Source organism: Suricata suricatta, chromosome 17 (genome assembly GCF_006229205.1).
Source record: "Suricata suricatta isolate VVHF042 chromosome 17, meerkat_22Aug2017_6uvM2_HiC, whole genome shotgun sequence".
NCBI lineage: Eukaryota > Metazoa > Chordata > Mammalia > Carnivora > Herpestidae > Suricata > Suricata suricatta.
Genome location: NC_043716.1, coordinates 53,946,982 through 53,971,494, shown reverse-complemented (window position 1 = coordinate 53,971,494; position 24,513 = coordinate 53,946,982). Strand labels below are relative to the sequence as shown.

Sequence of the window (24,513 nt, the reverse complement as noted above, 5' to 3'; positions counted from 1 at the left end):
CGGGGCCGCCCGACCAGCGGAGCGCTCGGGCCCCACGTGGGCCGCGCCCGAGGCCAGAGGCCGGGGCTGGGCTCGGACGGGGCTGCTGGACCGGGGCTGCCGGTCCCTGGGGCCCGGCTGGGGCGAGACGCCTAAGGGGTCCCTCGGCCACGGGTCACCAGAGGTAGGGGGCACGACGATTGAGCAGAAGTTTAAAGTCCCGGGAGGAAGAGAGGGGACTGCCTGGGTACAGGACCGCGCAGTCTTGCCTTCGTTTCAGAAGCGCCTGGAACTCAGACCCTTCCCTCCCCTTTCTCTTCCTGGACGAGCCGCGGGGCGCCGCCGTCGCCGCCGAGAAGAAGTTTGTGCTTTCAGGCTCGCCAGGGGGGAAACAGGTGCGGGAGAGTGGATTCACAGCAAGTCTAGGTCGGAGCTCGGAAATTGGACCCAGCAGTCCCCTCTGATGTTGGTCCAAGGGCCTTGGGCTAGGTGTGAGCATTAGAAAGGGTTGTCTGCTAGACAGACTCTCCCATCCCAGGGCAGAGGGGAAGCCCAGGTCTCACGCCCCGCCTAACTGGGTGAAAGGCTAAAGGAGGGGAAGGCTTGCCCAATGACCCCACACGTGGGCTGGCTGCTGGTTCCCAAATAGATTTACGACCCCTCGTTGGTGACGTTTGCTGGTAAAGTGAGGAGCCCCCAGCATCGGTGCTCCTGTCCCACTGTAGGTAGGGCAGAGTGGCTAGTGAAGCTTGTGGTCCTTAAGCAGGGGACTGATTTTTGGTGCCAGCAGATATTTGACCATGTCTGGAGACATTTTGGTTGTCACAACTCAGGAGAGGGAGGTGAGGGTTGATACCACTGGCATCTAGTGGGTACAGGCCAGGGATGCTGCTAACAACGTCTTACAGTGCGCAGGCAGCTCCCTACCAGAGAGAATTAATCAGCTCAAAATGTCAGTGCTGGGCGGAGGCCGAAGGACCCTGGAGCAGCACCTGGCATCAAGTTACGGTTTATGGACTTCCCATGCTTGCCTCGGTTTCCCCACGGGTTAGGGGAAGAATAGAGGAAACTTAAGTTGTGAGGGCATTTATTTCCCTAGCCTGTGGCCTCCTTTGGTGCCAGAATTCTGCCTCTTGCCTGCTCAGACCTGGGCCCTGCAGGAAGCAGGTCTGGGTGCTGTGGGGGAGGAGCTGAGTCCCAGGCACTGGGGGTGCTTCACCCCTGAGGCAGCCTCCCATGCAGGGTGCACCGGGGCAGCCCTGGAGCTCAAATATCCCCCTGGGGAGTGTGGGGAGAGAAGGGGCAGAGCTCTGGTCTCATAGAGTTCCCCAAAGGTGGATTGCTGAGACAGGCATGGACGCCTGGTGCCATGTGACCTGCTGGAATTTTCCCTTCGAACCTGACACCTAACTCTTCCAGTTATTTACACCAGGAAAATAATATCCAAGGACTAACAGGCCTCTCACTCCTTGCGGCTCTCCAGTCTGCCTCCGTCCGGCAATAGAAAGGTCCTCTGTGGCTGTGGGAACCCTGGGTTAGGCAAGAGGCCCCAGGGTGGCCCCCCCTGCTGGTACAGCCAGGCAGCCCCTGCTCCTGGTGTGAGCCACGCGTCAGCCCAGAGGGGACCCCAGTAGGGACGCCTCCTTTGTATTGGCCTCAAATGTTGGCCTAGTTCTCAGGGGATGGGCGTGGGGGGCTGTCCTCGAGGGATGGGTTGGAATGAAGCAGCCGTCTCTGCCCAGGTCCCCAGGCCACCTCACCGCCCTCCCTTCCCGTTTTCTGACAGTATTTCTGCCCACATTCTGTTCACTCCTGGACCCACCCAGCACTCTGGCGGGACAAGAGGGCAGGTGGCAGGGTTTTGTGTGTGTGGGTTTTGTTTTTTGTTGTTGTTGGCTGTTTTGCTTTTTAACTTTAAAGGGCACTCCCATCTCTCTGTTAATCAAAGAAACCGAAATAGTGGCCTCCATCTTTAGCGTGTCTCTCTCGGCACAAAGCAGCATTCAAGACTTGTGCAAAGCCATTCAGGAATTAAGCAGTAGAGCCTGATCTTGAACCTGTGGTTCCCAGGCCCAGCCCCAACACCTTGTGCCACCTGCTGGTAAACCACCAGCTGATTCCTCTATCTGGTTCGCTCATTTGTGAGCTGCAGCTCGACGGGGTATAGACACACACACACTGCCCACTTCTGTTCTTCTCCTGGGGGGCCACCAGGGTCTGAGCCTGGCTCTTCATCCGTGGTGCTGTATTTCCCGGTGACTCGAGCCCTGCAGAGGTTCCAGTCAACCTGCAATCAGCTAAGCCCGATGAGACTGCAGATAAGAGCAGGAAGAAGCCAAGGGGGCGTGTCTGTGCGTGCCCGCACCTGCTCCTGTCCAGGTGACTTCAGCGAGCCACCTGCCTCATCTTTTTGGTGGCAGGATCGGGGTGGCCCCAGCCTCCTGCCTGCCCCTCGGTGTGGCATCTAGGGAGATGTCCTGTCTGGGCTGCCTCCTCCCGTCTCTGCACGTCCCCTCTGGTCTGGGCCACCCACTTTGGAGCTCAGGCCTCTGTGTCACCCGGGCCACCCGTGGGGTTTTCCAGAGTGAGCTCACACGTTTGCTCCCGGTTTCCTATCCAGCTGAGCCAGGCGGCGGGGAGGACTGGCAGAGACATCAGCGGCCACTGGGAGTGCAGGCTAAACACACCCGTGGTGACTGGGTTGGGGAGGTGCCCAGGCGAGGCCAGGACGCGTGGCCCCACCTGTCCCGCCATGGGGAGGGTGGCCCATGGGGACAAAGGCTTTTCTCACATATCCCCTAAAATTACTGTTGCTTCCCTAAGGGGAGTTGACGGGGCGGGGGGGGGGGGGGGGGGGGAGGGTTAAAGAAAAAGTCATCACCTCATCTTCAGGGAAGTCGGAGAGCCCCTGCGTCCACATCCCGTCATTGTGTGCACTTATCCAGGGACCCAGACACAAGTCATTTGTTTGCAGTTCAAACGCTGCCAGAAGGCATGTTGTGGGGGCGGGGTGCTAGGAAAGTGGTTGGCGCTAAGCAGGCAGTGCCAATCAGAGACGCGGCCGGGAGGGCTGTAAGAGGGGGGTTCCCAGCGTGGGGAGCCGAGAAGCAAGGCCCAGAAGCTGGCGGGCACAGTGGCCTTGGAGATAGTGGTCAGTAGGACGAGGGTCACTTAGAGTCCGTGCCTCAGTTTCCCCAGCTGCACAGTGGGCTAACAGTGGTCTCCCGGAACGAGCTGGCGTGAGGATTCCGGTGGTGACGTGAAGTCTTGGGCCGGGAGCCTGAGGTAGGAGCTGCTGTGATGGTGGCGTCACGCCTGCCGTTAGGAGCGTGTCTGTGGGCCCTTGGCACAGGCTCGTGGTGGCCACAGGGGCCTTGCCTCTGGGGCTCTGGGGGGCCGATCTGGGGTGGGGACCTCAGCTCCGAGAGGCCGAGGGACCCGGGAGGGTGGGTTTCCCTGTGAGAGTGGGCCAGGACCTGTTGGCTCCTCCCAGCCAGAGCTTTTCCCTGCCCCCCAGCTTTTGTGATGGGGGGTGAAGGGATCATGGAGGTGGTGACCCTCAGCCCTGCTCCCTCTGGCCGGGCTCTCGGGGCCCCGGAACAGTGTAAGCCATTCAGAGCCTTGGTTTCCTCCTCTGTCCCCCGCATGTGGCACCCAGAGCCCCCTGGCGTGCAACAGGGAGCACCTGTGTCCTCTTTGGTTCACCCTCCCCAGCTCAGGCCTCTGGGGTGCGGCCTCCAGAAGGCCTGAAACAGGAGGTGGGGGGCCCGCTGTGGGATGGGGGCCAGAGCAGGACTTGGAAGGGAAAGATGGCCTGAGCCCTTGATCTCACATTATCGGCCACTAATGACAATGACGTAAGGGCAGGGTGAGAGAATGTTTGAGAAAGCCCTTTGATAAGCTGAGAAGCACTAGCTAAGTGCCAGGTGATGTCATTTCTGCCCAGGGGCTGCTGGGAGGGACTCCTGAGTCTCAGAGGCCCACACCTAACTCACCCCGGGCCCCTGGACTCCTCAGTCACCACCCCAGGCCCATTGTGTGGCCACTTTGCCTCACCAATTCCAGGGCGGCAGGAGGCATCACCACCCCCTAAGTAGGGGGCCTTGGACAGGTGACTTGACTTCTCTGAGCCTCAGTTTCCCCACCCGTCGAATAGAGATCTGTTACCACTCAGGCTCTGGGCTCATGGAGAGACCAAGTGAGCAGCAGTCAACCGGGAGTAAAAGAAGCCACCAGGTACTGGCCATCGATCGGGTGCTGGGCGCAGTAGTCATGATCTCATGTCATCTCTGTTGGGTGGGGGAGGCGTCCCCCCATTTCACAGCAGAGGAAACTGACGCTCGATTTCCCCTGGCAGATTGCTCCAGGGCAGGTTTGAGTCTGGTCTCTCCCTGTAGCCCTCATTCCTCAACAAGGGAATCCATGCTGCCCCGAGGTGGGGCGGGGGGGGGGGGGGCGGCAGCAGTGACTAGGGATTGACACAGCCCCCCTTTCCCCTGTCCGAATGGCCTGGCTGAGCCCAGGGCCAAGTGTCCCTGATGCGCTAGCGCCCACTGGGGCTGGGACCAGCCTCTTCCAGGGAAGCAGCGAGCTCCAGGGCAGGGTTCTGGGAAGGCAGGTTTATTAGCTCTTTAATGACTGTTTACAAGCCGAAAACTGTTTCCCTGGCCCGATCCCTCCCAGCTGCCCCCCCCGCACCCCCCACCAACCCCTGGCAGCCCAGGGCCTGACTTCTGCCTGAGTGATCGTGGGTAGGTGCTTAAACTATGGTAAGCCTTTGTCCCTCAGCTGAATGTCCACCCAGGTGAGCCCTAGCTAATGGTGACAAAGCCACCTAGATTTCAGACTCCTGGGAGGCTTTGCACACACGGGGTCAGAGATGTTAAGTGACTTGCCTACAGTCCACAGCATTTAGGGCTGGGCCCCCATCTCCCCCAGCTGGACAGTGTTTATGTTTTTATTTATGTTGAGAGAGTACAAGAGAGAAAGAAGGGGGAGGGGCAGCGGAAGAGACAGAATCCCAAGCAGGCTCTGCGCTGGGGCTCAAACCTACCAACCGGGAAATCATGACCTAAGCCAAGATCAAGAGACGTTTAACCGACTGAGCCACCCAGGCGTCCCTGGTGGACGGTGTTTTCACTGTCCAGAGCCAGGGCGTGGAAATTAGGTGGACCCCACCCTCGCAAGCTCAAGACTGAGCCCTGCCCTGTGTGCCGAGTGTGGTCCTGTGTGGAAACAGCCTGGTCAGTGTCAGGTGTCGGTGTCAGGCTGGCATGAGGCACGCCTGCCCTGCTCTCCATCCGATGTGTACCCCATCCTTTCCCTAACCGCCCAGCCTGCGCTAGGCCTCAGCTGGGGCCAAGGACCAGGGAGAACCTGATTCCCAGGGGCACTGGGCGGGCTCAGTGGGAAGAGCATGTGACTCTTGATCTCGAGGTTGTGAGTTCCAGCCCCACGCTGGGTGTAGAGATTACAAAGAAATAATAATTACAAATTAAAAAAAGAAACCCAATTCCCAGGACCCCTCTTGTCTCGAGAGGAACAAATCTTGCATGTTTGAGCAAAGCCCAGTTTGCACCAAGCTCGGGTCAACATGGTGTCCGGTGGTGTGCGCTCCCTTTCTAGGAGCTGCTTCTGCCTTGTGTCTGGCCCACAAAGAGCCAGGGCCTCTGGACCCCCGATGCCACTTCCTTTTTTGGGGGGTGGGGCGCCTGGGTGGCTCAGTCTGTTAAGGGTCCAACTTCGACTCAGGTTCTCAGTTGGTGGATTCGAGCCCTGCATCAGGCTTTGTGCTGACAGAGCCTGGAGCCTGCTTTGAACTCTGTGTCTCCCTCTCTCTCTGTTCTCTCCCTCCCCTGCTCATGCTCTGTCCCTCTGTCTCTGTCTCTGTCTCTCTCTCTCAAAAGTAAACAGTAAAATTTTTAAAATAAATTTGTTTATTTTTGAGAGAGGGAGGGAGCAAGCAGGAACAGGGCAGAGAGAGAGGGACAGAGGGTCTGAAGTGGGCCCCGTGCACACTGACAGCAGCTTCAGCTCAGTGAGCCTGATGTGGGGCTCAAACTCATGACCTGAGCTCAGTGGACACTGAACCAACTGAGCTACTCAGGTGCCCAGCCCCCCACCCCGTGCCCCGCCTGACTCCTCCCCTTCTTCACTGTGATGCTCAGGGAGCAGCAGAACTGGGACAGGACATGTCACCTTCCCAGAGGGGACTGGGCTGTTGGGCAGAGCACCCCAGGACGGGCCCCGTGATCCCTTACTTCTGGTGACCTCAAGCTGCAGTTGGCCCCTAGGCTCTGGGAGCTGCCGCCTTCCTGGGGTGTGGAAGGGCACGTGCCTCCCTGCTCGGCTGCTGTCCCTTGGTGTGCTCCTACGAGCACCTTCTGGAATCCAGAAAGTCCCAGAGGGCACCTTGGAGGGCAGGACCCAGCACTGTGTCCAGCTGGGGACACGTGGTGGCATTGAGTGCTGCCTGCCCGGCACGTTGCCCGCAGCTGCTACGTCCCAGCTCAGCCAGCTTCCTGGACCCAGGGCCCCTACAGAGGACGGGGCATTCACGTCTCTGCCCACCCCACTGGCATGTGGCCCCGAGGAAGCCCGATGGGTAACACAGAGGGTGTTGGGGTCTGCACCACCCTAAGGACTTGAGATCCCCACCCCCGACTCCCACAGGCTCACACCCCCAGCCTGGAGCCCAGCGCCCGCTTCCCTTCTCTGTGGTCGGCAGTGCCACCCAAGACACTCGAACTGGGTCAGGGGGAGTCCGGAACCTGGGGTCTGATGGGAGGAAGCCAGGAGGTGATCAAGCCCCTGAATCTGCTGCCTCCTCCCCGCTCCTTACCTCTGAACTGAGTCTGAGCAAAGCCCCTGAAGGTGTGGGGAGTGGAGAAATGGGGGCTGTCTGGGCAGGGGTCCTCTGTGGGTGGGGCCTCTCCCTGTGGTGGGCGGGGTGGAGCAGGCCTGAGCGCAGGTGCCTGCACAGCATGCACGTTGCACAGTGGGCGAGGGCCAGCTTCCTCTGCAGCTTTCTAAAAAACGACCTGGTTCCCAAAAGGGCAGGGGAGACAAGCCTGTTTCAGTTTCTATGGCAGGGAAGCAGAGTGGGGGGTTTGAGGAGGCCACTTCCTTGCCCCCGGCCGTCATCCTGTCATCCTGTGATTCATCAGGGAACAGACAGGTTCCCCTGCAGCCCCAAGCTGCCTCCCTTCCCTCCGGACTGCCCCTGGGTTGCTCACCCACGGCTCCAAACCCCACCGGGTGGCGGTGTCTTTATTTCCTTTGTTCAGGGGACCTGCGCCCGTCCCTGCAGGAGGGTCCCCTAACTTCCTGATCCAATCTGGTGGGTCGTAGTAGTTCCTCCACTGGAGGGTATGCGTGCCCCTTGTCCAACCCCTCCCCCCACCTTGTCCCTAGTTCTGGCCACACAGGCTGAGCCCTGATGTCGAAGCTGCTGCTCCCTCCCTGCCCTGGGTCATGACGTCCTCAGAGCCTGGGGACTCAGAAGATACTGTCCACCGTCAGCAAGACCAGGGGAGCCTTCAGAAACCTGCCAGGGCGCATCGGTGACAGGCAGGCAGGGAGGGGACAGCGGGCCTGTGCGGGCTCCAGCGCCCTGCCTGGATGTGCCCTGGTAGATGTCTGTCAGGGGACCTCTCCCGCCGAGGCCTGGCTGTGCCTGAAATAGGGCTTAGCCGGCAGGGCTCAGCCCCACCCTTTGTGGGGAACCCAGATTCTCTGTGGGCATCGGCGAGTGGTTCTGAGTCTGCATTTCCGTCACGTGTGCCTGATCCTGGCTGCCGTCAGCCGGGTCACAGCACTGGCCGTGGGCGTGGTGGAGGGGTAACAGATGTGGCAACCCATGGGCCCCTCGGGGTGATTTGAACTCTGCACCTTCACTTTTTGGATCTGCCCAGCCCTGCCCCATGGTGGACTCCACCCCAAGCCCCCTCTCTCCAGCCAGGCCCCTTGGAGGTCTTCTATCCGGTCTGGGCTGGGGTTGAAGGTCCTTCTGAGGGAGGGCCCCCCCGAGGCCAGGATCCAGCTGGGGCAGGTGGCATTGGCCTTGCAGGGTCCCCCCACCCCCACCCAGGCTGGCTGCTGCACCACCCCGGGGGGTCTTAGAGAGAGCAGCGGATGTGACTGCGGGCCAAGAGGAAGCCCGGTCCCAGGATGTCACAATTTCCTCTGCAGTGAGCAAGCATTTCTGGGGCGTGGGAGATGTGTGCTGGGCGGGGTGCTCCCAACGCTCCAGCACTTTCTCTCTGGGTTCTGCCATGGCCCCCCTGCACTACCGGCCCTACCCTCTGCCCCCCACGACCCCCAGGACGGAACTGGGATTCTGGGACATCTACCCCCGCCCTGTGCATGAGTTTGGGGCCAGTCTCGGGAGCAGGCTTGCCCCTCCGTGGCAGAGAGGGGCTGTGGAGAAGTTGTGTTTTGTACTAAATGTGTGGACCTCGCGGGCAGCAGAGCTGGGCCATCACCTTGTCCGACTCCCTTGCTTAGCAGGGAAGGAAAGAGGTCTGGGGGTAAAGCTGCTTTACAGTCCAGGATGTGGCCTTGCCCACGAAGATGGTGAAAATGGTCTTGGATGCCACGCTCCGCCCAGGAAGGTGCGCGCGCAGCCCTGCCTCTGCTCTCCAGGGCCAGGCCCCTTCTCCCTGCGACCCCCAGAAGTGCCCCGGGGCCGGCCCAGTCTCCCCAGTCCTATCGCCGAAGGTCGTGTCTGCCCATGTTTCCGTCAAGACGGTGGCACAGATGGATCCCAGGCAGCACAGCGGATCCCAGGCTGGGGAGTCTGGGCTGTGCCAGGGAGGGCGGAATGGGAGACCCCATGGGGGCTCATCCTGGGACAGCATCTGGTCACAGAGCCGCAGCAGCAGGGCAGAGGGCGCTTCGTGGAGCCTTCCAGAGTGGACTGGGTGCAGGATGGGGGGAGGTAGTTTTTGTCCAGGTCCATGAGGACTGACAGTCTGCAACCATGCACATACCCAGCTTCCCACCGGCCTCCCGTACCATCAGCCCTTAGCACAGGCAGTGATGCCAGGACAGGCAGGTGAGAAAGTGGTTGGTTCTGTCTGGTGACGGGGCGGACTTCCTGGAGGAGGTGACATTTCACCTGGTGGTGTCCAGGCAGATGAGGTGGAGCCTGGTGTGGCCAGGTGAGGTGCTGGGCTTCAGACAAGGAAGTGGGGGCTCGGGAATCTGCAGGGACAGCAGCGTGTCAGGGGAGGGTCGGGGCAGACTCTGAAGGACACTGAGTGCTTACTCCAGGGAAGTGTGAGCAGCACCGAGTTCCAGAAGGATCCTAGGTGCTTGGTGACCTCACCTCAGCTTGGGCTCGACAGCCCTGCCTTCCCAGCCTTCCCCGCTGCCTGCTTCCCTCCCCGCTTGGGACCAGTTTCACAGGACAGTGGCTGCCCGGTGCCCTCTCGCTGCACCCTGGTCCCAAAGGAGACCAAACTGGAGAACTTTCCGTGCAGGGGCCCCGGGCGAGCCTGTTGTCTGGGAGCTGTCCCCTGAGTAGACTCAAAGGAGCACCTGAGAAGCCAGCCGGCCCAGCCCTGAGGCCCGTCTGCCCGTGATCTCTGAGGGGCCTCCTCGGCCACTGCCGGCCTGGCCTGAGGTGTGGGGCCAGGACTCCGGCGCTTTGGGATTGAAAGAACGATGCCGGAATCTGTCAGTCGGTCAGACCCGAAGCAGGAAGCGTCCTGGGCCCCCGGCTCTGCCCCAGGTCCCCCTCGGGCACCCACTCACTCCCCTGTGGTTAGAAGCCTTTGCTGCCCCGTGGAATCAGGGAGGGCGCAGGCCTGCCCCCAGCCTCTGGAGTGCCCCATGGCAGCCCCCCGGGCCCCGCTTGGTAACACCAGGCCTCTGAGGAACAGCATCTAAGTACTCCCGAGCATAACTTTCCCTCTGGGCTGGACTCTATACTCTGTCACCCTGATGGGGGTTGGGGGGCTGGCCAGCCCCCAGTGTGCTCTAGCTTTGGGCTGGACTTGGGCTCCTGTTTCTTTTCTTTTTGGTTTTTTAATTTTTTTCATATTTATTTATTTTTGAGATAGACACAGAGTGTGAGCGGAGGAGGGACAGGGAGAGAGGGAGACAGTATGTGAAGCAGGCTTTAGGCTCTGAGCTGTCAGCACAGAGCCCGACGCGGGGTTCGAACCCACAAACTGTGAGATCATGACCTGAGCCAAAGTCGGATGCTTAAGACTTAACAGGGGCTCCTGTTTCCTAGAGACCCATCTGTTCCCTTCCTGGCTGTGTGAGCTCGGGTAAGTTACTTAACCGCTCTGAGCCTCTGTTCCCATCCACAAAAGGGGAGCAATAATAGATGTCTCTTTTGAAAGCTGTTCTGAGGGGCCCCCTGGGGGGCTCCTTCGGTTAAGCATCTGACTTCGGCTCAGGTCATGATCTCACAGTCCGTGGGTTTGAGCCCTGCATCGGGCTCTGTGCTGACAGCTCAGAGACTGGCACCTGCTCAGTTCTGTGTTTCCCTCTCCCTCTGCTCCTCCCCGGCTCAGTGTCTGCTCCCCCCCGCAAATAAATAAAGACATTTAAAAAAATTGGGAAAAAAAAAGGTGTTCCGAGGACAGAGTGGGATACTGCGTGTGAAGGGCGCCAGGCCTGTCCTGCCCCTAGGAGCCGTTGGGGTGCTCTGCTCACAGAGGGTCCGCTGCAGTGTCCCCTGAGCAGGACCTCCTGGAGAGGATCCTCAGAGTTCTTCACCTTCAGATGCTTAATTTTATGTTATGTGGACTTGACTTTGATCAATTTTTTTTAATGTTTTATTTATTTTTGAGACAGAGACAGACAGAACATGAGCAGGCAGGGGCAGAGAGAGAGGGAGACACAGAATCAGAAACAGGCTCCAGGCTCTGTGCTGACAGCTCGACGCGGGGCTCGAACCCAGGAATGTGAGATCATGACCTGGGCTGAAGTTGGAGGCTTCACCGACTAAGCCACCCAGGCGCCCCTTGATCAATTATTTAAAGAATGAATGCAACTTCTGGGGCGCCTGGGTGGCTCAGTTGGTTAAGCCACCAACTCCTGATTTCAGCTCAGCCATGTTAGGCTGTCTGCTGAGTGGGGAATCTGCTTGGTGTCTCCCCCTCTCTCTACCCCTTTCCTCCCTCCCCCCAAATAAATAAACATTTAAAAAAGTTATAAAAAAAAAGAATGAATACAACTTCTAAATCATTTGGACGCTGCATGAAATACCTCCCCTACTCTAATTTTTTTTTTTTACATTTATTTATTTTTGAGAGAAAGAGAGAGACACAGTGTGAAGAGGGGAGGGACAGGGAGAGAGGAGACACAGAACCGGAAGCAGGCTCCAGGCTCTGAGCGAGCTGTCAGCACAGAGCCCGATGCGGGGCTCGAACCCACGACCGTGAGATCATGACCTGAGCCGAAGCCAGTGTTCAACCAACCGAGCCCCCCAGGCACCCCATCCCCTACTCTAATTGAAAGGAAATCTTGATCACAAGACAGCCAGCACTTTGTTTTTAAGTTAAATGTGTCTATTGAAGTTCTGTTGAAACAGAAAAAAGAGTAGAGACCGTCCTGATTTGGGTTCCCGGCCCAGAGTGGGGGCTTACAGGTGGCTTTTTAGGTAAAGCCTCTGAGGCCGGAGCCCCCGGCTGGGCACCCAGCTGACCGCCAAGAGGGGCTCCTATGCCAGAACCTACCCTTTAATCCCTCACCCAGGAGGCCAGTGGAATTATCCCCATTTTAAAGATGCAGAGACAGGTCAGGAAGATTAAAAGGTGCTTTGGTCCCAACACACCTGCTTGAGTCTGCCCTTCCTTCCTCAGAGGCTGTGCGCGCCTAGGGAGTGGCCCTGCTTTGCCTGGAACCCGCTACCTTTCCACCTGTCCACCGAGCCGAAGCTTGGCCCCAGAGCATCTGCCGAGAGCAAGGGAAGGGCTAGAACATACTAGAACATGCTCTAAAGAGCCCTGAAATGAGAGCCAAGAAGCCGTGAGCTCAGCCCAGATCTGAAGGTAGGAACTCAGGTATTGGGGAGTTGGGGGGTGGGGGGATGGACCCAAGGCACCAGCCGCTTTGCTTGCTTGGTTTTCAACAAGTACATCCTGATGCTGCTGCCAGCGGGCCTGGGACTCCTCTGGGGGTGGATATGCAGCAGTGAACAAGGCAGAGAAAGGGAGGTGACCCCGGTAGAGAGACTTGAAGTAGGCAGGGTGCAGGAGGCTGCTTCAGGCAGTCAAGGGGGGCTCCTCGGAGGAGGCGGCACTCCAGCTGGAACCAGAATAAGAGGGAGGAGCTACCTGTTCCACATCCTGATGTGGGGATGGAGGGCTGAGCACAGGCAGAGGCCTGGCGTTTATGGAGCAGCTGCCGGAGACTTTTAACAGCTTTATTGAGCTGTAATTCACATTCAGTCCACAGAAACTGCCTCCGTCTACCGCGTACAACCCAGTGGTGTTTCGTGTATTCACAGGTATGTGCAGCCGGCTCCGTGTCCCCTTGACAATGTTTTCATCACTTCAGATGAGACCCCCCCCCCACCCCCTCCCCCTCCTCGAGCCACAGCTGATCTTTCTGCGTCTGTAGATCTATCTGGTGCAGACTTTCACATGAACGGGATCCTAGAGGTCATGGTCTTTTGTGTCTGGCTTTTTTTGTTGTTGTTTATTTATTTTGAGGCAGAGGAGGGCAGAGAGCTGGAGAGAGAATCCCAAGCAGGCTCCCTGCATCAGCACAGAGCCCGAGGCGGGGCTCAAACTCGGGAGCCGAGGGATCAGGCCCTCAGCCGAATCAAGAGTCCAGCGCTTAACCCACCGAGCCACCCAGGCACCCCTCTCGATTAGCGTCACGTCCTCGAAGTTCGTTTCTGCTGGACCATGTTCGCGCTCCCCCCCCCCCGTGTGAGGCTGATGATTCCGTTGTGTGCGCGTGACTTGTTCTGTTTGTCCGTTTGTCTATTGATGGGCACGGGCTGGTTTCCACCTTCGGCCCCGATGACCACGCCGCCGGGAACGCTCCCGCTCCCACACACGTCTCTGTGTGTATGTTGTGCGTTCTGTCATCTGACGCCCAGCGCGCCTCTCTTCGTGGGGGGGGCATCTTTCCCCCATTGTGAGGTGAAGGTCTGGGTGACCTGTGGTCAAGTGCAGGCCTCCGTGCAGGTCAAGCCCAGACCACCCACCTGTGGTGTGCTTTCGACCATGACCCCTCGGAGCCTTTTAGCAGAGCTCAGCAGGTGCAAGACAACGGGGGGCCTGGAGTGGCCGGTCAGGGGCCAGGAGGGAACAGAGCCACTCAGGGCTCAGCGCCCCAGGGAGAAACTCTGATTTCCTCCGTTTTAAGGGAGAACAGGAAATCATGGGACAGTGTTGAGCAGAGAGATGTGGTGTGATTGGTGCTTTTAGAAGGTGACTTCTGTTGCTGCGTAGACAATGGTCGTGGGGGGGTGAGGGGCAGCAGGTGGAGGGTCCGGAGGCTGCGGGTGGTCCTTCGCGAGAGAGACGGTGGTGGCTCTGGTGAGGCCGGGTGGGGGTGGAGGGACAGACTCGGGACAAGCGTGGCTGCTGTGTCTCCCTCTGTCACCTGGGCTCCTGGGTGACTCCCGGAGCCTGTGCACACCGGCTCAGTACTGCGTCGCACGTGGGCGCAGAGCCCCTGGCCTTATTTGAGCAGGGGAGAAACCAACCCTGCTCTGGCAGCTTCAGGAACTGCAGAGAGGAAATAGCCGCCGATCTTAGCCAGAAAAGGGGCAGAGTGAGTGACGAAAGGAAGAAGGAAGAGAAGAGAACAGGCAGAGGGCCTAGACTCTGCTAGAGTCAAAGGGGAAGTGGGGGCTGGTGGCGGGAGTGAGAGGAAAGGCCCCAGACTGGGGCGGGGTCAGGAACTCACCACCTCCTCCCGGCATGCTGTTTCCCAGGGTCCTTGGAAATTCAAGATGCATGCACTTACCCTTCCGCCCAGCAACTCCGCTTCTAGAAGCTTTGTCTTGTGATGGTGCCGGGACAGGCACACCGTCTAGGTCTAGGCAGGGGTATCAGTGAACTAAGTCCAAAATGCCGAAAACCCCCTCAACGGCCATCAGTCTGGAGTTGATTTAATCTTGATACGTTCTACTCAATGACCCCTTTGTAGTCGTCAAGAAAGGTAAGGTAGGGGCGCCCCGGGGGCTCAGTGGGTTAAGCGGGACCAAGTCATGATTTCAGCGCAGGTCGTGGTCTCATGGTTCATGAGTTCGAGCCCCATGTTGGGCTCTGCACTGAGCGCAGAGCCTGCTTGGGGAGTCTGTCCATCTCTCTCTCCATCTCGCTCTTTCAAATAGATAAACTTTTTTTTTTTTTTTAAAGAAAGATGAGGCAGCTCTGTGTGCATTGATGGGACAAGAGGCACAGGCTCTGGAAGGAAAGGTTTGGTAGGAGCGTGTCCTTTTCCAGCTGCAAAGCAGGTCATTACTGGGAGGTGGGCGACAGCCAGGCCACAAGCTCACTTTCTGCTTTATCGTCTTCTGGGTCTTTGCTTGTTTGCTTCTGCCATAAAGCATGTCCCCCTTTTATGGTCAGAGTATAACATTTTTTCCTCCATAAAAAGAAAGAAGGACCAGACAGGTGGTAGTTTCAGTTACCTTTGAAAAAGGAACCGGGCAGCCCAGGGGACAGGAAACATCGTGGTGGTTTTCTCCTCCATCTGCATTCAGGCGGAGCGGCCCGTCCCTGCTGGAAACCCAGAATGACCTCTTCTCTGTGACTGTGGCTAGCATGCAGGTGGCCCTGGAGCCTCCTTGTCCTCCCCCAGGGCCTGCCCCCAGATCAAAGGCGGGGCACTTGGTCCGAAGAGGCTGCCCTCCCGCCCCTGGCCTACTCTCAAGGGGCCTACTTTGACCAAGCTGACAAGGCGGCCAAGGTCACTGCAGCTCTGTCCTTTGCCCTCAGGCTCCTTTCTGGGTGTGGTCCTTGCCAGAAGCAGAGACCAGCTGTGGAAGGAGGTGGAAAAGTGGGGATTTCCCAGGCCCCTGCTGGCCTGGAATACAAACAAAGGATAGAAATAGACCTTCTTGCCATTGCCCCTCCTGCCCCCCAGTTCAGATTCAGTCTCTGCTGCGAGGTTTAGACCTCAGAGTTAGGTTTGACCCCTGTCTGCAGGTTGTTCCTAGCCTGGGCCACCTGCTCTGGCACCAGGGTCCCCAGGTCCCCGCCTGTCTTGCCGCCTCTCGAGGGACTCGTGCACCCTCTCCCTGTTTCCATTCTAGCCGCCCGGCTTCCCACTCCCCTGCCCGCCATGGCCTCAGCCGACAAGAATGGCGAGAGCGTGTCCTCCGCGTCCAGCAGCCGCCTGCAGAGCCGGAAGCCGCCCAACCTGTCCATCACCATCCCCCCACCCGAGGCCCCGGCCCCTGGCGAGCAGGCTAGCATGCTGCCCCAGGTAAGGGGGCAACCCGGAGGCCCACCGCCCTGCCACACATCACAGCTGTGCCCACACAGCACCATTCAGGCGGAGGACGCCCCTCTTGCCCGAGCCCCGGCCGCCTGGGTAGCCCCTGACTTAGGCCTGTGCCCTCTTCTCCCCTCCCCAGACGTCATTGCAAGTGGGCCCTGCGTGCAGGAGCCGGGTCTCCCGGTGGTCAGTAGACAGGGTTGTGCGGTCCTCCAAAAAGCCTTGACGGGCTGTTTCCCCTTTCTGTGCAAGCCCCCGCCCAGGGACAAGGGCTGTCAGACTTGGGGGAAGGGGCCCCGTGCGCTGGGCATCAGTGGCCTGACCCGCAGCGCCGGGTTCCTGCAGAGAATGGAAATGAGCAGTGTCTCCAACAGGCCAGACCCGCGCTCCATAAAGGGCTCATTGATAGCAGGCTTGAAGCAGCGTCCTGGGGCATAAAGGGTGCTGTGTTGGTGCCACCCACTCACCCCGGGGGGCTCCTCTGAGCACAGGGAGCCAGGAGGGAGCTCTGGGGAGGGAGCTAGGAAATCGCACCAGGCTTGACCGAAGAGGGTTAGAAAATGGTGACTTGACATTTGGAAGGAAGGCAGCCCAGGGGGCGGACATCAGGGGATGAGGCCCGTTCTCCGTGCTCTCACATAGGGGGCCAAAGAGCAAGCTGAGGGTTCGGGCTCCACCAAGTCCCAGCCTGTCCCCCTGCAGAGGCCCAGGAACCCAGCCTACGTGAAGAGCGTCAGCCTCCAGGAGCCGCGGGGAGGGCGGCAGGAGGGCGGCTCGGAGAAGCGCCCGGACTTCCGCCGCCAGGCCTCCCTGTCTCAGAGCATTCGAAAGTGAGCGCCCTTCCCGGCCTCCCCCCACCATCCCCCCTGCAGCCCTGTGGACCTTCTCTGGGCCTGGCCCCTGGGTCCCCTTCCTAGAAGGAGCGGGCAGGTCTTAATGAGCAGCCCTCCCTGCGGGGCTGGAACGTGAGAGTCTGTTAACACTGCGTTGCAGGGGAAACTGAGGCTCAAGGGCGGTGTGTGCCTCACGCCATTCCCCCCTGCACACGCATGCCATCACCTCCCACGTCCCCTCCCCTGCACACAAGTGCACAGTGCCCCCCCCCCCCCCCCCGCACATGCCCTGTCCCACACTCGCGCTCCCGCAGGGGCACGGCTCAGTGGTTCGGGGTCAGCGGCGACTGGGAGGTGAAGCGACAGCACTGGCAGCGGAGGAGCCTGCACCACTGCAGCGTGCGCTATGGCCGCCTCAAGGCCTCGTGCCCGCGGGACCTGGAGCTTCCCAGCCAGGAGGTGCCCTCCTTCCAGGGCACCGAGTCTCCGAAACCCTGCAAGATGCCCAAGGTGGGTTCCGTGGGAGGGCGGGGGGAGGGGGGCAGGAGGGGGGCGGCAGTGGTAGGTGACCGAGCCCAGGGGCCCGATCTGCTCCCTCTCTTCCAGATCGTGGACCCGCTGGCCCGGGGACGGGCGTTCCGCCACCCGGACGAGGTGGACAGGCCCCACGCCCCACACCCGCCGCTGACCCCCGGGGTCCTGTCCCTCACGTCCTTCACCAGCGTTCGCTCTGGCTACTCCCACCTGCCCCGCCGCAAGAGGATGTCTGTGGCCCACATGAGCTTTCAGGCGGCCGCCGCCCTCCTCAAGGTGAAGACGTCCCTGCCCTGCTCCCCACCGCCCCTCCCTCTCTCCCCAGAGCATCCCCCAAGAGCTCACCCGGGCGCGCCCCTCTGTGCCAAGGGCGGTGGATGCACGGGGCTACCCGGCAGAGGACGGGCCCTGCCGCCCGGGGCCTGGCCCGTGGCCCCCCAGCCCCAGTGCCCCAGTGCTCGGGAAGCCAGGCTCTGCACGCACACGGCTGGGAAAGTCGGAAGTGAAGTGTGCAGGCACGCTCGCTCACCTGAGCTGGGCCGGGGGTATGACGTGCCGGGCACGGAGGCTGCAGAGTGAACCGGGCCAGTGTCTCTGCCCTAGAAGAGCCCCCAGTCCACAGGGGCAGATGTCTCTAGGGAGCGTGATGGGTGCCAGGGCCCGTGTAGGACGGGGCTTGTATCGGGGAAGGCACTTGAGCTGAGCCCAGGAAAATCCGGGAAAGTCCCGCAGGAAAGGAATAGCGTTCTCAGCAGAGGGAAGGGCCCGTGCAGAGGCCAGGAGGCAGGAGGGGGCGTGGCACGTCGGGGCCAGAAGGTGGGCAGGGGCACAGTATGCTGCGGCACGAAGCCGGGGATGGGAGAGATGGCCCGAGTGTGGGGAGTAAGGGTGCAGCACGAGCGGCGGGGAGCTCGCTGCCCAGGCCAGAGGGCGGGAAGTCGGCAGGGAGAGGAAGATGGCAAACCGCGGGGAGGGCACACTGCTCAGGGCTACAGGAGATGGTGCCCCGTCCTTGGCCATGCTCGGCCCAGGGAGCGTGGGCTTGACGGTTCCTTGGGGGCAGGGGCGCTGATGCCTGGGCCTCTGCCCTGTCACAGGGGCGCTCGGTGCTGGACGCCACGGGCCAGCGGTGCCGGGTGGTCAAGCGCAGCTTTGCCTACCCCAGCTTCCTGGAGGAGGACGCCGTGGATGGGGCAGACACATTTGACTCCTCGTTTTTTAGTAAGGCAAGCATGGGGTGGGCCTCGGGGGCAGGGTGCGGGGTGGCCTGGGAGTCCGGGAGAGGGGACCTGATCGTGCTCTGCCAGGAACCCCTGACAGACCCAAGGGCCCACTGGTGGCATGGGATGTGCCGCCTCGCAGAGGTCCGGGGCCCCCTTCTTTCTGTTGGGGCCCCGGCAGGGCAGGGGGCCAGCCGGAAAAGCCCCCATCAGGGCTGCCAGGCACGTGCCCTCCACTCCCCTCCTGAAGAGCCTGTCAGGCTTTGTTCTGTCCTTGAACCGAGCTGCTGGGAGCAGTTTTGGGGACAGTGACTGCTCACACTGTCTTTTTCTGTGTCCCCCGCCCCGTCCCACCCCAGGAAGAAATGAGCTCCATGCCCGACGATGTGTTTGAGTCGCCCCCGCTCTCGGCCAGCTACTTCCGGGGGATCCCACGCTCCGCCTCCCCGGTCTCCCCCGATGGGATGCCGGTCCCTCTGTGAGTTCCGGGCATCCTTCCTCCCAGTGGAGGGAGGTGGTGCGGCGGGCTAGGGCTCCCCCAGACCGCAGGCCCCTCGGAGCCCCCTCTGGGATGTGCGGGGGCGCAGGGGGGCGGCAGGCTGAGAGCCCTCCCCCACCAGGAAGGACTATGGCCGAGCCCCGGGGCCCGGGGCCAGGCGCAGCAGGCGCATTGCCTCCAAGGTGAAGCACTTTGCCTTTGACCGCAAGAAGCGGCACTACGGCCTGGGTGTCGTGGGCAACTGGCTGAACCGCAGCTACCGGCCCAGCATCAGCAGCACCGTGCAGCGCCAGCTGGAGGCCTTCGACAGCCACCGGTGAGCCGCGCGGTGACCGCCCCGGGGGGAGCAGGCTGTGCGCTCTCGGTGGCCCGCCGGCAGAGGGGAGGAGGGCCGAGAGCCACCCACAAAGGTCCGGGAGCTCCCAGCTTCCCCAGGACCCTCTCCGGCAGCTCCCCCCTCATCCGGGCACTTGGCGAGCACCTCCCACGTGTGAGGACACCAGAGGCGAGTCCTCGGGGTGCCCTACAGGCACGCGTGTCACCTGGGAGGGGTCATGAGGTGCTTGCTGCCTCTTCACCCCCCCCTGCTTTCTTGGCCTGGATCCTCATTTGGGCTCCCGAGAGCAGCCAGTCAACAAGCATTTACTGAGTGCTCTCGCCCAGCCCAAACAGCTCCGACAGGAGGGACGGGGAGGGAGGGCACAGCGGGGCGAGGGACCGATAGAACCGCAGACTGTGAGTGAGGGGTGCGTGGGGCAGGATGTGCACAGAGCGCTTCGGGGAACTGAGAGGATTGGAGAGGGCCACTTCTCACAGTGTGCCACGGGCAGTGACCCGATGGACACTAAGCCCCCAGTTGTAAAAAAATTAAGTAATAGCAAATATAGCAAGTGTCCCAAGCAGAAGAGAGAGTGAGAGTGAACTGGTGGGGAGGGGCGCAGCCGGCAGGAGTTAGCCGGTAAAGGGAGATGTGAAGAGCATTGCTGACAAAAGAAGCGCATGTGCAAAGGCCCTGGGGTTGCAAGGATCGTGGTTTGTTCCCGGAACTGTAAGAGAAATTCGTGGGCGGGCACAGTAAGGCCTTGCAGCCGGCAGGAGGCGGGGATGTTAGACTCAATTTCAAGGTGGCAGGAAGCCACCTAAGGGTTTTAAGCTGCGAGAGAGATGTGTCGGGTGCATTGTTTTTAATGCTTATTTATTTTTGAGAGAGAGGGCACACGCGGGGGAGGGGCAGAGGGAGACAGAGGATCCTTGATGATGGCAGAGAGCCTGACGCAGGGATCCGACTCCAAAGCTGCGAGATCACCACCTGACCTGAAGTCAGACGCTTTGCTTTGCCGACTGGGCCACCCAGGCGCCCCCCGTAGGGATGCATTTTAAAAGTCACTGCGAGGGGTGCCTGGGTGGCTCAGTCCGTCTTCGGCTCAGGTCACGATCTCGCCGTCCGTGAGTTCAAGCCCCATTTTGGGCCCTGTGCTGACAGCTCGGAGCCTGGAGTCTGTTTTGGATTCTGCACCTCCCTCCTTCTCTGCCCCTCATCTGCTCATGCTCTGTCTCTGTCTCTCAAAAATGAATAAATGTTTAAAAATAAATAAATAAATAGAAGTCACCATGACGAAGGGTGAGTTGGAGGAGGATGGAAGGGGAACCAAGCGGGGATGGGCTCGGCAGGCCGGGATGGGGGGTCGGCTCTGCTGACCCGAGGCTTGCGTCCCCAGGCCCTACTTCACCTACTGGCTGACCTTCGTCCACATCATCATCACACTGCTGGTGATCTGTACCTATGGCATCGCGCCTGTGGGCTTCGCCCAGCACGTCACCACCCAGCTGGTGGGTCAGGCTACGGGAGGGGTGCTCCACTCGGGGGAGGGGGGCCTGCCTACCCACCTGAGAGGCAGCGGGGCCGTCGGCCGCCGAATCCCTCCTGCGGCCACGACCTGGCCCACGCAGGAGGGTGCTCTGGCTTCACCATAGCTCTACCCCTCGGGCCCCTCCCTGGGACGGGGAGCCCCCTGACACCCTCCCCCTGCCTCCGCCCCAGGTGCTCAGGAACAAAGGTGTGTACGAGAGCGTGAAGTACATCCAACAGGAGAACTTCTGGATCGGCCCCAGCTCGGTGAGGGGCCCAGTGGGTGGGACAGCACAGCCGCAGGAAGCTGTGTGGGCCCCTGTCACCCCCCAGCCAGGCAAGGGCTCGGCCTGCCCAGAGGGCCCTCAGGGGAACCTCAACAGAGTGGCCAGGTCGGGGCCCACGCTTACTCTTTGCCCGCCCCCAGATCGATTTGATCCACCTGGGGGCCAAGTTCTCGCCCTGCATCCGGAAGGACCGGCAGATCGACCAGCTGGTGCTCCGGGAGCGAGACCTGGAGCGGGACTCGGGCTGCTGTGTCCAGAACGACCACTCGGGCTGCATCCAGACCCAGCGCCAAGACTGCTCGGTGGGGCTGGCCCCCCGCTTGCCCTAGCCTTGGGGAGGGTCCCTGGAGGACAGTGGCCACATCATCCCCTCCCTCCTTCCTCCCCCCACACACCCCTGCATGCGGGCCAGCACGGGGAGGGTGCCGACCTCCCCAGCCCCGGAGGAGTGGAAGCTGGGTCTCAGGAACGTCAGCCGGGGGTAGAGAGAGGAGTGGGAGGTGGTCTGAGCCCTGGGGATGTGCGGAAGAGGCCCTGACCTGGAGGCCCCTTGCCCGCTCGGACGGGGACAGTGTTGGCCTAGCCGTAACCAACCCTCCTCCATCATCCAGGAGACTTTGGCCACTTTTGTCAAGTGGCAGGATGACACGGGCCCCCCCATGGACAAGTCTGACCTGGGCCAGCGGCGGACATCAGGGGCAGTATGCCATCAAGACCCCAGGTACGGCCTCAGGGTGGTCCACGGCGGGGCCGTGAGAAGCGGGCTTGCGTATCCTGCCTGTGCCTCCTGCAGGGATGTTGGAGGGGAGTGTGGCCGGCTGTGGGGGGGGGGGCAACAGCTCCTCATTTTGCCCCCACTGACCCCTCCCTCCAGAACCTGTGAGGAGCCAGCCTCTAGCGGCGCCCACATCTGGCCCGACGACATCACCAAGTGGCCAGTGAGTGTCCGGGGTGGAGCACGGTCAGGGAAGGGCAGGGAGCGGGGGACCTGGTGCCGTCCAGGCCCAACCCAGTGTCCTCGCCGGCAGATCTGCACGGAGCAGGCCAGGAGCAACCGCACGGGCTTCGTGCACATGGACTGCCACATCAAGGGCCGCCCCTGCTGCATCGGCACCAAGGGCAGGTGAGCCGGCCCGGGCACCCCGCCCCCAGGCCGGCGGCCCCCCTCCCCACTGGGACTCTGGGGTCACCCGTGGCGTCAGGATGAAAAGGAGGTTGTCCCAGAGCTAGGGTCCCTGCGGAGGGGCACCCCCTCCCCTGCCAGGGCTGCCTGCTGTGGCCAGGCCGTGGGCACCAGGTGAGTGGGCAGGAGTCCTCCGGGCCCAACGCGTCCCCTTGCCTCCTTGTCCTGCCAGCTGTGAGATCACCACCCGGGAGTACTGTGAATTCATGCACGGCTATTTCCATGAAGAGGCAACACTCTGCTCCCAGGTGAGGCAGGGCCTGGCGGGGCCCCGAGCAGAAGGAGGTGGGCACGGCGCCGGCCAGAGCCGGCCGGAGCCAGCCTCGGGCGTTTCCTCCCGCTGCGGGGACCGGCTCTTCTCCCCCACGTCAGGGCCGGCTGGGTGTTGGGGACTGACTCCGTGTGCTCGGCCTCAGGTGCACTGCTTGGACGAGGTGTGCGGGCTGCTGCCCTTCCTCAACCCCGAGGTCCCAGATCAGTTCTACAGGCTCTGGCTGTCTCTGTTCCTCCACGCGGGGTAACTGACCCCTGGCTGCTCCCCCGCCCCCCAGACCCCTGTGATGTCTGCCCCCCCCCCCCCCCCCGAGGAGGGCTCCTAGACCAGGGCGCAGCGAGCACAAGCCCCCCAGACCCCGCTGCTCCTGCAATGCCTGGCTGGCGGCCGCAGGCAGATGCGGGACGGCTGATGCCTGGCGTGCCCCCCTCGCCAGCGTGGTGCACTGCTTCGTGTCTGTGGTCTTCCAAATGACCATCCTGCGGGACCTGGAGAAGCTGGCCGGCTGGCACCGCATCGCCATCATCTTCATCCTCAGTGGCATCACTGGCAACCTCGCCAGTGCCCTCTTCCTCCCGTACCGGGCGGAGGTAGGGACCCGGGAGGGGGCAGGGCACGGAGGGCCAGCTCTGTGGCTTTCCACCCTTCTGCCCACTGTTGTGCCCGGGGGGGGGGGGCGGGGGGGCACATGGCCTTCCTGTGCCGGATCCACAGCAGATGGACGGCTAAGCTGTGGGCTTGCTGGCTGATCCCTAATCCCCGGGCGCAAGGAACGGCAACACCCCTGAGTCGTGCTCAGGCCTCCCCTCCAGACCCTCCCAGATCCCGTCCCTCTTTTTGTTCACCTCTGCTCCATTCCTCTGGTGACCGTGACCCCTGCCTGCCTGTCACCTACCTGTGGGGCGAGCTGTATGAAACTGCCCACAGAGGCAGCGACAGGTTTTGATCCGCTCAGCCTTAACGCTGTTGGCTCGCTCAGTGTCTGTCTGTCCCACCGAATGCTGCCTGGAGTGGCTTGTCGGTTGATTGCGCTGACCACCCACTGGGCACATAGTAGGTCCTCAGCGTTGGCAGAAAGCACGGGTTCCGCAAGCCCAGCTTTGGCCCAGCAGCTGCAGGGGCCTCCCGACCACCCCACCCCCAGGTGCAGGGTCCCCTCGCCTGGGAGGAGCCCACCCATAGGCTGACCCGGGTCCCAGGGCTCCAGCCCACGGGGCGCCCGGCAGTGACCCTTCTCCCCCCCCCCCCACCAAGGTGGGCCCAGCCGGGTCGCAGTTCGGCCTCCTCGCCTGCCTCTTCGTGGAGCTCTTCCAGAGCTGGCAGCTGCTCGAGCGGCCCTGGAAGGCCTTCCTCAACCTGTCGGCCGTCGTCCTCTTCCTGTTCGTCTGCGGCCTCCTGCCCTGGATCGACAACATCGCCCACATCTTCGGCTTCCTCAGCGGCCTGCTGCTGGCCTTCGCCTTCCTGCCCTACATCACCTTCGGCACCAGCGACAAGTACCGCAAGAGGGCGCTCATCCTGGTCTCGCTGCTGGTCTTCGCCGGCCTCTTCGCCTCGCTGGTCATCTGGCTCTATGTCTACCCCGTCCACTGGCCCTGGATCGAGTACCTCACCTGCTTCCCCTTCACCAGCCGCTTCTGCGAGAAGTACGAGCTGGACCAGGTGCTGCACTGACCGCCCGCCCCCCGGGTGGGGCATCACTGCTGTCCACGGGGCACTGAGGGCACTGGGGCCGCTGGCCGCACTCCACCAGGGGAGAGTCACAAGGGCGGGGTCCCCTGGGGCAGTGATTTCTTTCTCAAGGTCCTCAGGCTTTGTCCATCCCCCGCTCAGCTTCTGCTGGTGACTCCATGCTGTGCACACGTGTGTGCACGCGCACACACACACACACACACACACACACACACACACCCCATCACTGTGAGCGTGCCCGTACTGGGACATGGGCAGGGTTCCCGCCCCTGCCTCACCACGCCAGCCCTCCTGCCCGTCTCTCCTCCCGTCTCTGCCCTAAGAGCCCGTGTCCCTCGTTCTTCGGTGGCCTGGTGAGCCTGCCCTCGACGCTCCTGGAGCGGACTCCTGGGAAAGGCTTTGCCGTGGTCCGGGGCAGAGAAAGAGCAGCAAGACCCGGTCAGGCTGGGAGGCTGGGAGCCCCTCCGCGTCCGTCCCGGCCCTCCCTTCGAGTCAGTGTTCTGCCTCATGGGGCTGGCTCTACGAAGGCCCCCTGACCCCACTCTGCCTCACTCCTGCCCAAGGTGGGGGGGGGCGCTGGGCTACTCCTGCCCAAGTTGGGGTGGCTTCCCAGGGGTGGCCCAAAGCTGGGTCAGACCCATTTTTTACTGGTTTGTATTAAGGTTCTAATTTTTTAAAGTAACGCTAACTTTATATATGGATGACGTCTCAAATGTATTAAATGATATTCTTTAGAAGCATCA

At 61.4% G+C, this 24,513-nt stretch overlaps 1 protein-coding gene across 6 annotated transcripts in view; it reads left to right on the top strand.

Moving 5' to 3' along the window:
* RHBDF2 (rhomboid 5 homolog 2) overlaps window positions 1-24,513 on the top strand; it is a 24,785-nt gene extending 272 nt beyond the window's left edge. The window contains exons 1-20 of one of the 6 annotated variants that reach the window (XM_029927496.1): window positions 3,432-4,215; window positions 11,799-11,987; window positions 12,387-12,445; window positions 15,215-15,387; window positions 16,042-16,229; window positions 16,547-16,742; window positions 16,839-17,042; window positions 17,864-17,992; window positions 18,346-18,464; window positions 18,607-18,801; window positions 20,204-20,315; window positions 20,527-20,601; window positions 20,762-20,923; window positions 21,233-21,342; window positions 21,496-21,559; window positions 21,650-21,744; window positions 21,977-22,052; window positions 22,221-22,321; window positions 22,515-22,668; window positions 23,333-24,513. In XM_029927496.1, the coding sequence (XP_029783356.1) occupies window positions 15,244-15,387; window positions 16,042-16,229; window positions 16,547-16,742; window positions 16,839-17,042; window positions 17,864-17,992; window positions 18,346-18,464; window positions 18,607-18,801; window positions 20,204-20,315; window positions 20,527-20,601; window positions 20,762-20,923; window positions 21,233-21,342; window positions 21,496-21,559; window positions 21,650-21,744; window positions 21,977-22,052; window positions 22,221-22,321; window positions 22,515-22,668; window positions 23,333-23,752 (2,544 nt within the window). In that variant the 5' untranslated portion in view covers window positions 3,432-4,215; window positions 11,799-11,987; window positions 12,387-12,445; window positions 15,215-15,243 and the 3' untranslated portion in view covers window positions 23,753-24,513. Of the gene's footprint in view, window positions 1-3,431; window positions 4,216-11,798; window positions 11,988-12,386; window positions 12,446-12,682; window positions 14,116-15,214; window positions 15,388-16,041; window positions 16,230-16,546; window positions 16,743-16,838; window positions 17,043-17,863; window positions 17,993-18,345; window positions 18,465-18,606; window positions 18,802-20,203; window positions 20,316-20,526; window positions 20,602-20,761; window positions 20,924-21,232; window positions 21,343-21,495; window positions 21,560-21,649; window positions 21,745-21,976; window positions 22,053-22,220; window positions 22,322-22,514; window positions 22,669-23,332 lie in introns of those variants that run through there. The other 5 variants (XM_029927500.1, XM_029927495.1, XM_029927497.1 and 2 more) reach the window with 5 other exon arrangements.